The 13,819-nt window shown below is 40.0% G+C and overlaps 1 protein-coding gene across 1 annotated transcript in view; it reads left to right on the forward strand.

Annotated features, from left to right (window-relative positions):
• Positions 1 to 13,819, forward strand: part of LOC114646124 (tetratricopeptide repeat protein 24-like) — a 57,187-nt gene that overhangs the window by 11,573 nt on the left and 31,795 nt on the right. The window contains exons 5-6 of the mRNA XM_028794128.2: positions 410 to 625; positions 4,499 to 4,627. Coding sequence (XP_028649961.2) covers positions 410 to 625; positions 4,499 to 4,627 — 345 coding nt within the window. The remainder of the gene's footprint in view (positions 1 to 409; positions 626 to 4,498; positions 4,628 to 13,819) is intronic.

Consider the following 13,819-nt stretch of genomic DNA (forward strand, 5'->3'; position numbering starts at 1 on the left):
ATATATTATTAAAAGCTACCCACCCATTTGAAAGTAGCTATGGAAACATACAAGCAGGGCCATTTACAAATGAAGTTTTTCAGAATAAGAAGGGAAAGGAGAAACATTGCAAACTGGAATCAAAGAAAGGTGTCAGACGTTACTACACAAATATTTAAAGGTTCTGTATTCCATTATTACACCAAATCATGTTACAAGCAGATGCAGTGTTCTTATTGTATACAGTATTTGTAAAAACTTTGGTTTATTATTATTTTTTACAGCATTGATTAAAAAAAAACTCCATCTTGCATGTTCCATGCAACTTTTCTATTCTTTGGTAGATTGGATGCTAATAATTTAATGGTAGAGTGCAATGTTGCATTCTGGGTGGTCAAAAGATAAACCATTTCTTTTGAATTGTCCTCAGGTAATCTTTATAATGATGTAGGACTCGGATTCTCTCAGCTGATGCAGTTCCATAAGGCTGCCGAATGCTTTGAGAAAGCTTTGCCTTTCTGTCGAGCCGAGAAGCAAGACCACAAGAGGGAAGCAGTAGTCTTGCAGAACCTGGGAGCAATTTACAACACCATGGACAAATTCCAACAAGCCCTGGATTTTCATAAGGAAGCAGCAGCACTGCATGGTCAGTAAAATGAGAAACACAGAGGCATTCCTTTCACACATGTATGCCATCCCTGGAATCTACCTGTAATTTCCCAGGTTGAGTACATTTGTGAAAAAGGTTGGTCAAGAATGCCAAAAAAGATGATCCAAAAATGTCAAGAATTAGAGTAATTAATTGGTAGTTTCCTGGGTTGGCGTATATGTGAGCATAGCCATTAAATTGCTGGATAGTGTTTGCAAAATGTGAAGGTGTTCTCTCTATACCTTGTTACTGTTATGTGAACAAACCAATCTATGTTGATTTTTCTTTTTTTCTGGAGTGAGTGTTCCCTTAGGAAGTGTTTTTGGTAGTTTCTTTAAAATAGGCAATACTTTTAAATCAATGCGAAAACGTTTAAGTCCATGTACCATATGATACAACCTTGTGCATCTTTCACAGTCAACAGTGAAGGCAATAGCGTGCTCCTCGGTCTATGGAACAGCAGTAAGGCTGGGGAAGCTGGGGGAATGGTGCTTGGCACACATCTTGTGGAAAGTTAAGTTACTGTCACTTTCTGGAAATGGAAAAATTCAATTTTTTTTGTCCTTGTGCCCATACTCTTTCACATTTGACATGTCTGCTTCTCAGTTTCTGATCAATAATGTTAGATTTCGTCCCACTGTTTGCATGTCTCCTACCATTTTTACATGACATACACATATCTCCATAGGTTCACAAGTTGACATTGATTATTAAGTTTCTCAGCTGAAATTTCAGAGTTCTATTTAAAGCACTAATGTTACCTTCTTCACAAAATCTAAAAACCGTGCAGTCAGTCTAAAAATATTAATATGTCATTTAACTACTGTGAAAAGTGCTAATTTATCGAAATGCTTCTCAGTGTTAGAAAATATGAACTATGAATGAAATATTCATTTAATGTTTCCTGACATAAACCTTGAACAATTTTACATTTACTTATTTTGGCAGACACCTTTATCCAAGGCAACTTACAACATTTATGTTACAATTGGTAAAATTTGTTTTTTGGTTTTCCAATTGGATCCCAGGCAGGTCAGGTGACTTGTTCACGGTCACACAGTGTCAGTAGCGGGATCTGAACCCACAGCCTCAAGGGTTTGAAGTCTAAAGCCTTAACCTCTACACCACACTGCATAAATGTATTTATGAAGGTTATCAATAAATGGTGCTTGTATCTGATAATGTCTTTAATGTAGTTAAGTGAATCTGGCAAGTACATATTGTAGGCTTTGTACAATGTCACATATATTTTAAAATACTGCATATCACATATTGCAGTGATTAACGTGCTGCTTCACGTTTCTTTGGATCTGTGTTTGTTATACAGTCAAGTCATTGTGGGGGTTGTACATTCTTCCTATATCTGTATGGGTTTTTTCCACATGCTCCAGTTTCCTCACATACCTTAAATATGTATGTGTTAAGTTGATTGTTTACTCTAAATTGCCCTAGTACGAGTGAGTATGGTTGTGTGAGTGAATGAATATTCTCTGTGATGAACTGGTATCTTCTGCTAGTGTATTCTTCAGGTTTCTTTACCAGGCCAGTTTCTTCACTGACTACATCAACTTCTGCATGGACATTGTAGTTCCAGTAAGAACTGTACGCTGCTATGCTAACAACAAGCCATGGATTACAAGGACATCAAGGGTCTTTTGAACCAGAAGAAAAGGGCTTTTAAAGGCAGTGATCAGCATGAGCTCAAGCGTGTGCAGAAGAAACTCCGAGTCCAGCTCAGGGCAGCGAAGGAGCAGTACAGGAGAAAGCTGGAGCAGAAGTTGCAGAATAACAGCATGAAGGAAGTGTGGGATGGGATGAAGATCATCACTGGCTGCAGCTCGAAGCGGGGTACCACCATTGAGAGAGACGTGAAGAGAGCAAACCAAATGAACAACTTCTTTAACAGGCTTGACCACCCTAATTCACTCTCACTCTCACCTCGGAGTATTGCACCCTCCACACATCCTTCTGCTGATACCAGCATAGGAGAGACATCCCCACACATAATTACAACAGCGCAAGTGAGCAGAGAGCTGAGGAGACTTCGTGCCAGCAAAGCAGTGGGTCCAGATGGAGTATCGCCATGACTGCTGAAGGTCTGTGCATCGGAGCTGGGGGGTCCTCTACAGCGCATCTTCAACCTGAGCCTGGAACAGGGGAGAGTCCCGAGGCTTTGGAAAACATCTTCCAACACCCCAGTCCCAAAGGTATCGCGTCCTAGTGAGCTGAATGACTTCGGGCCTGTTGCTCTGACATCACATGTGATGAAGACCATGGAGAGGCTGCTGCTTCACAACCTGAGGCCACAGGTTCAGCACGCCCTCAACCCTCTGCAGTTTGCATATCAGGAGAAGGTGGGAGCGGAGGATGCCATCATCTATATGCTACATCGATCCCTCTCCCACTTGGACAGAGGCAGTGGTGCTGTAAGAATTATGTTTATAGACTTCTCTAGTGCCTTCAACACAATCCAACCTCTGCTCCTTAGGGACAAGCTGACAGAGATGGGAGTAGAGTCATACCTGGTGGCATGGATCGTGGACTATCTTAAAGACAGACCTCAGTATGTGCATCTTGGGAACTGCACGTCTGACATTGTGGTCAGCAACACAGGAGCGCCACAAAGGACTGTACTTTGTCCGGTCCTGTTCAGCCTATATACATCGGACTTCCAATACAACTCGGAGTCCTGCCTCGTGCAAAAGTTCGCTGATGACACTGCTATCGTGGGCTGCATCAGGGGTGGGCTGCAGGAGGAGTATAGGGACCTAATTAATGACTTTGTTAAATGGTGCGACTCAAACCACCTACACCTGAACACCAGCAAAGCCAAGGATCTGGTGGTGGATTTTAGGAGGCCCAGACCCCTCATGGACCCCGTGATCATCAGAGGTGACTGTGTGCAGAGGGTACAGACCTATAAATACCTGGGAGTGCAGCTGGATGATAAATTAGACTGGATTGCCAATACTGATGCTCTGTGTAAGAAAGGACAGAGCCGACTATACTTCCTTAGAAGGCTGGCGTCCTTCAACATCTGCAATAAGATGCTGCAGATGTTCTATTAGACAGTTGTGGTGAGCGCCCTCTTCTACACGGTGGTGTGCTGGGGAGGCAGCATTAAGAAGAAAGACGCCTCACGTCTGGACAAACTGGTGAGGAAGGCAGGCTCTATTGTTGGCATAGAGCTGGACAGTTTAACATCTGTGGCAGAGCAACGGGCGCTAAGCAGGCTCCTATCAATTATGGAAAATCCACTGCATCCACTAAACAGTGTCATCTCCAGACAGAAGAGCAGCTTCAGCGACAGACTGCTGTCACTGTCCTGCTCCACTGACAGACTGAGAAGATTGTTCCTCCCCCAAACTATGCGACTCTTCAATTCCACCCGGGGATGTAAACATTAACATTATACAAAGTTACTGTCTTATTTTACCTGCATTATTATCAATCTTTAATTTAATATTGTTTTTTGTATCAGTAAGGTGCTGCTGGAGTATGTGAATTTCCCCTTGGAATTAATAAAGTCTGTCTGTCTGTCTGTCTGTCTGTCTGTCTGTCTGTCTGTCTGTCTGAACATTGATGAGTAGGTTTTTTGTTCTATTTCTGTTGGGAAATTTGTGTTCCATAGCATGTGAAAAAAGACTTTACACATACCATAGTGCATAAATTAAATACCCTGAAAAATGTTCCAAGTATATTACTGAAAATAATTTTTGTTTTAAAGGAGTAATCCACCCAGAAATTGTTTTTTTATATATTACTTACGCCATGTACTTTGAAGTGGTGGCAAAGAAAAATTTTAAATCTCGTGTTTTTGTAGGGAGAAGACTTAACAAAGTTTCAGACAGATCTCTTATCTCTTCGCAGGCTGTATGGGAAACCGCAATGCACAAGGCCAGTGCTTCTCTAATCTAGCCTTTGCTTTCAGCCAGCTGGGAGAGTATGAGGAAGCAGAAGAGAACTATCTGCATGCATTGCTTGCTTTTAGAGACACAGGTAAGGAATGTCTTTGAATTGATTCTTCCCACCATAACAACATCCCTAAGCCATTTAATTCAGAGTCGCTGGCACTGGGTAGATTACCTTACAAAACGTTGGAGAAAACTGGAGTTGAAAAAGGGGAATGCATTAGAATACTTCTGAAATTTGAAACTGGAACATATCTCAATATAACTAAATACATGCAAGCAACATAAAATGAAAACATGACCTATGTATAATAATGTGTTGGAGTGTACTAGGATAAAACGCATCCTTTCTGATGTTGTTGACAGACAATTTTTCCAATGTTTTCCATAATATATAATTTAAATATAATACCTTTGAGAGACCTTATCACTGAGGGAGAGTTCATGAGATGTTTGATCAGGTTTATCACCAAATAATATTGTCTTGTCAGAAGAATGAAGATTCATAGTTTGGAGATGAAAGGGCATTTAGACTTGCAGAATGAAGATTGTCAACACCATGTAAATATAACTGCTCTGTCAAGATGCTTTCTTGTAAATTTCCTGGCCCTGTTCATTATATTTTATGTACATTTTTTTATTTATAATATTTAGGAGGTTTAACCAAAAAGTTACAACTAGAGGCACCAGCTAATTAATGAGTATTACCATAGTGTTTCTAGTTTAACCCGTTACTCAACAAATTTTCTTACACTACTTTCTACAGTCTTGGTCATCACTGCAAGAAAGACTTATTCTACCAATCTCATCCACTACCACTTCCATCCTCCTCTTCTTCTGTATTTTGTTTGGCCTCATCTCTTTCTCTTCCAACAAAGTACACTTTTTTCAGAATTTTAACTCAATCAACTTTATTGAGGCTTTTAAGGACATAACCTTTTCTGTTAAGTTTATACAGTTAGGTCCATAAATATTTGGACAGAGACATTCTAATTTTGGTTCTGTACATTACCACAATGAATTTTAAATGAAACAACTCAGATGCAGTTGAAGTGCAGACTTTCAGCTTTAATTCAGTGGGGTGAACAAAATGATTGCATAAAAATGTGAGGCAACTAAAGCATTTTCTAACACATTCCCTTCATTCCAGGGGCTCAAAAGTAATTGGACAAATTAAATAACTGGAAATAAAATGTTCATTTCTAATACTTGGTTGAAAACCCTTTGCTGGCAATGACAGCCTGAAGTCTTGAACTCATGGACATCACCAGATGCTGGGTTTCCTCCTTTTTAATGTTCTGCCAGGTCTTTACTGCAGCGGCTTTCAGTTGCTGTTTGTTTGTGGGCCTTTCTGTCTGAAGTTTAGTCTTCAACAAGTGAAATGCATGCTCAATTGGGTTAAGATCAGGTGACTGACTTGGCCATTCAATAATTTTCCACTTCTTTGCTTTAATAAACTCCTGGGTTGCTTTGGCTGTATGTTTTGGGTCATTGTCCATCTGTATCATGAAACGCCACCCAATCAATTTGACTGCATTTAGCTGGATTTGAGCAGACAGTATGTCTCTGAACACCTCAGAATTGATTCGGCTGCTTCTGCCCTGTGTCACATCATCAATAAACACTAGTGTCCCAGTGCAACTGGCAGCCATGCACACCCAAGCCATCACACTCCCTCCACCGTGTTTTACAGATGATGTGGTATGCTTTGGATAATGAGCTGTTCCACGCCTTCTCCATACTTTTTTCTTGCCATCATTCTGGTAGAGGTTGATCTTGGTTTCATCTGTCCAAAGAATGTTTTCCAGAACTGTGCTGGCTTTTTTAGATGTTCTTTAGCAAAGTCCAATCTAGCCTTTCTATTCTTGAGGTTTATGAGTGGCTTGCACCTTGCAGTGCACCCTCTGTATTTACTTTCATGCAGTCTTCTCTTTATGGTAGACTTGGATATCGATACGCCTACCCCCTGGAGAGTGTTGTTCACTTGGTTGGCTGTTGTGAAGGGGTTTCTCTTCACCATGGAAATGATTCAGTGATCATCCACCACTGTTGTCCTCCGTGGATCTCCAGGTCTTTTTGTGTTGCTGAGATCACCAGTGCGTGCTTTCTTTCTCAGGATGTACCAAACTGTAGATTTTGCCACTCGTAATATTGTATTGTTTTCGCAGCGTAAGGATGGCTTCTTTCACCTGCATGGAGAGCTCCTTTGACCGCATGTTGTCTGTTCACAGCAAAATCTTCCACATGCAAGCACCACACCTCAAATCAACTCCAGGCCTTTTATCTGCTTAATTGATAATGACATAATGACGGACTTGCCCACACCTGCCCATGAAATAGCCTTTGAGTCAATTGTCCAATTACTTTTGAGCCCCTTAAATGAAGGGATTGTGTTAAACAAATGCTTTAGTTGCCTCACATTTTTATGTAATCGTTTTGTTCACCCCACTGAATTAAAGCTGAAAGTCTGCACTTCAACTGCATCTGAGTTGTTTCATTTAAAATTCATTGTGGTAAAGTACAGAACCAAAATTAGAAAAAAAGTTGTCTCTGTCCAAATATTTATGGACCTAACTAAGTTCTAGTTTCCTTTAGCCTGTCATAGTATGATGTGCGGATTATTTGTAACAAGGAAACATTCATGGACAAAGAAGTAACTTACAAAGCATCTAATCGATTGTATGTAATAATCGGACATCTGTTATAGTCTGCCTGAATCCTCTCTTTCTTCACAATGAAGTTGTACAGGTCTTTCATCTTTTGAAGTCCAAGACCTTTCTGACACCAAACCAGGTGGGTTTACTGCTTTAGTTCTCTTTACCTTCTTAGTTATTCTTTGACGTCATCTGCATCCTTCCATTTGATCAAAATTAATCGATTCATTTTCTGAATCTGTTTTGTGTAGATTAGGGCTGCATGGGCAGTTAACACCATTGTCAAATCCTTAAATCATACCTTTAACAATACCTTTCAGTTACCTTTACATTGGAGCTATAATTACTCGGTCATCATCTGAGGTAAATGTTACCTCTTATTTAAACAATCTCCTTCTAGCTCATCTTCGCTACATCACTTAGCCAGTACCTATGCTTCTTGATCCTCAAGCATTGCATGGTTGTGTGTACCTCTACTATTTTCTCACTTGCTTAATCTATTGCTGTCTGTGCCCTTTCTGTCACTAATTTTAGCATGTCAACAACTACTTTGTATCTTGTTTATCCACCTGTCTCACATGATCAGATTGACATTTAAACCAGCACATCAACATATAACTATCACCTGCTACCGACCACTTTCATTTCTTCTTCAGTAAGGCCTTAACATTCTCTTGTGCTTACCATTCAGTGTGAAATAGCTCTCAAAGGAGATTTCTGCTCTGGAAGAAGCCATCTCCGTAACTTACTGCTTAACTATCATTATACCAACTGTTCTCAGCATTCAGCAGCTTTGTCTAAATGTTCATCATCTGATTACTGTGCATCTCAAAGTCCATTTAAGAATTTTTCAAAAAATTTATACCAACTTCACCCTGTCTTTCCTTTGCTCATTCGGCATCTTACTTACTGTATTTTCTTGCTTCTTAGTCCTTTACCACTGATTATCTCATATGTTACTGTTTCATTTTTGCCCACTCTATCACCATTGTGTTTTTTAAACACATTTTCATATAATGTGAAAAGCACCTACTGTGTTTTCCATGTCTGCCTTTCCATCCATCCTTCTGTCCACATGAAACAGTTCAGCTCCCAGTGGACTAATTTTGTTGAAATTTGACACACTTATTCTTCAAGAAAATTTGTCAAGACAGTTTTCATTGGGATCTCTCAAAAACAGCATGCTGTACACATTTTTGAAATTTCAAACTCTCTCATAGAAAAGCAAAGAAGAATTTGCAAGCTTGTATGTTTTTATTTTTTCTTTTACTTGTTCAATTCCGCTCCTGATGGCAAAGCAATGAAACCCCTGCAGTCTTGTACAATATGCTGCAGCAAGTGCACCTTGCTGCTGGATATGAAATGGGGCAGGGTTGGGGGTTAATGGATTAGCATATAAGAAAGGAATGACGTTAGATGTGTATTTAATTGTTTAATGTTCTTTATATATCCAATGCGGTAGTAATGCTGTTGTACATTTATTCATCACCATACAAAGTAAGTACCATCCCTTACTGTCCCAGAATGCAGCAGTAAGTCTCAATACATGCCTGCAGTCTGGCATCTGTCTTTTCCCTATTCTGTGCTTGTTTCTGTGGCTGCACACTGTCTTGTACAAACTTCATTTACAGCAGCTCATCCCTCCCACTCCTGGAAATCATAGCATGTAAGTGAAAAGTAAAAGTAAAAAATGAAAGCAACTTAACATATGTAGAAATGTACGCCAGATAACTCAATGTAACATTTTATCACACAGTGATTAAATGTGTACTCAGTATTTCCATTACACTAACAACAACCTTATTGCTGCATTATCCAAAGATTGTAATTATTTACTAACACTTTAATTAATTAATTAATTAATTAATTAATTAATTAATGAAGGCCCCTCATGGACCCTGTGATCATCAGAGGTGACTGTGTGCAGAGGGTGCAGACCTATAAATACCTGGGAGTGCAGCTGGATGATAAATTGGACTGGAGTGCCAATACTGATACTGACTATACTTCCTTAGAAGGCTAGCATCTTTCAACATCTGCAATAAGATGCTGCAGATGTTCTATCAGGTGGTTGCGGCGAGCGCCCTCTTCTACGTGGTGATGTGCTGGGGAGGCAGCATAAAGAAGAGGGACGCCTCACGCCTGGACAAACTGGCGAGGAAGGTAGGCACGGAGCTGGACAGTTTGACATCTGTGCCGGAGCGACGGGCGGTGAGCAGGCTCCTGTCAATCATGGAGAATCCACTGCATCCACTAAACAGTGTCATCTCCAGACAGAGGAGCAGCTTCAGCAACAGACTGCTGTCACTTTCCTGCTCCACTGACAGACTGAGGAGATCGTTCCTCCCCCACACTATGCAACTCTTCAATTCCACCCAGGGGGTGGGGTAAACGTTAACATTATACAAAGATATTGTTCTATCTATCTATCTATCTATCTATCTATCTATCTATCTATCTATCTATCTATCTATCTATCTATCTATCTATCTATCTATCTATCTATCTATCTATCTATCTATCTATCTATCTATCTATCTATCTATCTATCTATCTATCTATCTATCTATCTATCTATCTATCTATCTATCTATCTATCTATCTCTCTCTCTCTCTCTCTCTCTCTCTCTCTCTCTCTCTCTCTCTCTCTCTCTCTCTCTCTCTCTCTCTCTCTCTCTCTCTCTCTCTCTCTCTCTCTCTCTCTCTCTCTCTCTCTCTCTCTCTCTCTCTCTCTCTCTCTCTCTCTCACACCCTCTCTCACAAACCACTGGTTTGTTTTTTGTTTCTTTTTAATTTGAACCACTTTTACAACAAAATCATCAAAGGGTTTGTTATAGCAATTTTGTTTAAGTGACTAGAAAAGTAAACATTTTCAAACCAGCTAACCATGCACTTAAGTGTTAAAGCATACAGTACTTGAATTTTCTTGCTTAATATTATGAGAAACAGACACAAACAGTTAAACAGGTTAGTCGGAGATATAAGCAATAGAGTAATATAGACATTGGGTCCTATTCATGAAACGTTCGTAAATTAACAAATACATTTGCACGTAAAAGGCGATTTTACTAAAACTTACACCACATTCACATACCATGAGTAAAACCTTGATTTTTTTCTTAATACCCTGTGTAGGTTCATAAATACCAATCAATCGTAAATTGTCAGATGCATGCACTTTGTCCATTCATTACCATAATCCACACCCATCAACGCCCCAAATCTGTGCTGCCATACATGCTCAGGATCTGCCAAAGTGTCATAAGTGGAAAAAAAAACTTCAACAAAGAGAAGATTAAGGTACTTTTAACAGAAGTTAACAAAATTGCACTCTATTACAGCCTGCGGTCTTGCATGTGCATTATTATAAGCCCATTCCTGTGGTGTCTGTAGGTTGTTTAGAGGTGTCATAAATCATGTCTTCAATGGGTAACCCCAGTCCCCTATCTCTATAAACAGTTAACCTATTTATACCTCTGAAATAAGTACAATTAAATTTATAGGAGAAACTTTACTCTTACCGAGAAGCCAGTCATCTTGCATAGCTCCTTGTTCCAGACGCATGCCAACAGAGCTGTGCTACAGTATGAAACTGCCATGCATACTGCCGGGCCATCGGGCAACAACACTGAGCAGAACACACTTTGCATCACATATAAGATGCACATTGATAGAATGGAAGTATTTTCTGTTCATATATGCAAACGCATCATTGGATGGAGCTTTGATACTGTACGTACATACAATACAATACAATTTATTTTTGTATAGCCCAAAATCACACAAGAAGTGCTGCAATGGGCTTTAACAGGCCCTGCCTCTTGACAGCCCCCCAGCCTTGACTCTCTAAAAAGACAAGGAAAAACTCCCCCAAAAAAAAAAAACCTTGTAGGGAAAAATGGAAGAAACCTTGGGAAAGGCAGTTCAAAGAGAGACCCCTTTCCAGGTAGGTTGTGCGTGCAGTGGGTGTCAAAAAGAAGGGGGTCAATACAATACAATACACAGAATAGAACAAATCCTCAATACAGTATAAAAATAAAAATTTTAGAAGTACGGAGCAGAATTTAACAGTAGATGATATCACATAAGAAGATTTGGATATATTTAGAGTCCTGGAGACCTCATCCATCAAGCTGCCTCCCCCATTTGGCCATTCCACGGCTGAAACAGTGTTGGGCCAGCCAATCCGATGAAAGGACCCCTCTTTCTCACGATTCCTGCGATCCTCCATCAGGGATGACTTTACCTTAGGCAGGCAAAACAATTTGACAGGTGGGCCGTGGCACCAAGTGCCACATTTGAGTACCGAGAAGAGAAACAGAATAGGTGAGGGTTAGTATCCAATTCTAACTATCATGTTAGTTATGTTTTAGTGCTAATGACTAACAACAGAGATGCAGTTTGTACAGTTAATCAGCAGCTCTAGTCAGGATATGCACTACGTGTGTGCAGTCTATTGCACCAATGACCCTGGGTAGGCTGGCCAGCTTGTAAAACCCTCAACTATCTTCTCCAGGTAGTTTGCGGCTCATAGATGGCCGAGAAATCCCAGACCTTTCTCCAATTTCCTGCTGAATTGGACCTGTAGGCAGAATGAGAAATGTCGACAGGACTTGCAGATCTTGTTATTACTCTTTTCAGAATAGGATCCATAATAGTTCATCAATGCACCAGAAAGAGCCGGGGTAGTCTAAAATAAGTAATCAACCATTCATCACTCTTTGCCAATATCTCAGTATAACCCCAGAATCTGCTCTCTCTCCTTAGTGCGCCCTGGGCCAAATCATGTAGTAGCATGAGATCAGCCATTATTATGTTCAATCAAATCAGGTTGAAATCGATGCCTCTTTATGGGAAAATACACCCCGTTAGGTACAAACCAGTGAGATATGTTTGCTGAGAAACAAAGCAAGACACCTGTGTTGTTGAATAATCCTCAAACTAATTTGACAGAGATTTCAATGAAGTTTGTGATATCTTGTAATTTATAATTTGCATATTTATACTGTATTTTTTGTATTTTATTCACACTTTTTATAATTTACACATGCACCATGTTTGGTCCTGAGCATGTGTATGATCAGTTAATTTTTACGAACAGTTGGTCCTTACTAAAACATTCTTAAATACCAGAATTACCCTCTACAAGCTCTTTGCAAACACATTTGTTGTGCTCACATTTCATGAATAAGCCCCATTGTGTTTAGAAAATCTCCCAAAGTGCAAACTCAACCCCCTTCTTTGGCCCAATTCAGACATCTTTATGACAACAGAGAGTCCTGACTAATGCAGTTCCATACATGTATTAAGACAGCAGAAAATGCTTAGAAGAGCCTGGGTGTGCTTATTTAGAATGTTTTGTTTCCCACTCTTAACTCTTCTTTTTCCTCACTTGTATCAACCATGTTACCTTGTAGGCTGGCAGTGCTTTTGTCCAACTGTTCTTCTGTCATACCTCACTTTTGGCAATGTTTCCCAGCTTTTGTTTACCAATAATCATTTGTCTAGCTTATTTAATTGTTTATCTCTTTTATTTAAGCAGTCTGTTAACATTTTTTCAGTGATCTTTATGTGACTTACATCCAAATACCTGGTTACTAAAGTAATTTAATTTTCTAATGTTTTTTCTTGCTGGTATTTTTAAAATACTTTTAGATTGGTGTTACATAGTCAGGATGTGCTGACATGAGTATGTCTGAACAGTCCTGACACTACACATTCATCATCAAAATATGCAGACTGCTTCACACTTCACAATGCTGACCACATTCCTCCATCTTATTTAGTTGTAATTGCTCCATGAAAGGGCAGTGATGCCTGAATTGGTTTAATCTAATGAAAGAGGTAAAGAGGCAAGATTGATATGGAATAAGTGACCCCTGGTTCTCATAGTAGAACGTTGCATTCTTCTTGAGGTTTCTAACATTAGTGAAATTAAATTTAGAAACTATTAAACAAAGAGTGTTGTTAATATGTGAACTCGGCACTGCAATGACCAGGGGCCTCACGTATATACGGTGCGTATGCACAGAAATGTTGCGTACGAACGTTTCCACGCTCAAATCGCGATGTATAAAACCTAAACTTGCCGGAAAGCCACGCACATTTCCACGGTAACTCATACCCTGGCGTACGCAATTTCTCCGCTCGGTTTTGCAGACTGGCGGCACCCAGCGTCAAAGCAGTGCTACTGTTCCTGTGTGGTCACCCTTTCTTTCTTAGACCCACATTCCTGACGCGGCTTTATAAATACACTGAAATTAACTGCATATTGTTTATTAGTGTAATGCATCTGATTGTAATTAACCTGTAGCAATATAATGGTCCAGGGAATAGCCATAGTATTCCAAATACCATAACTGCTTACCATAACTGCTTTAGCATTGTCACGCTCACTGCATCTTCTTCTTCTTTCAGCTGCTCCCGTTAAGGGTTGCCACAGCGGATCATCTTTTTCCATATTACTCTCACTGCACCACTCGGAGTATTTATATCACTGTATCTGAGTGGGGAATCACAGCAGCAGCTGATCGGAAAGAGAATTATCGGTATACAGTTTCAAGCACACACTACCTCAGCCACAACGCGTCAAAGCCTTTCCTGTACGGACCTCGCGTTTCAGAAAC

The sequence above is a fragment of the Erpetoichthys calabaricus genome, chromosome 2 (genome assembly GCF_900747795.2).
Source record: "Erpetoichthys calabaricus chromosome 2, fErpCal1.3, whole genome shotgun sequence".
Taxonomy (NCBI): Eukaryota; Metazoa; Chordata; class Cladistia; order Polypteriformes; family Polypteridae; genus Erpetoichthys; species Erpetoichthys calabaricus.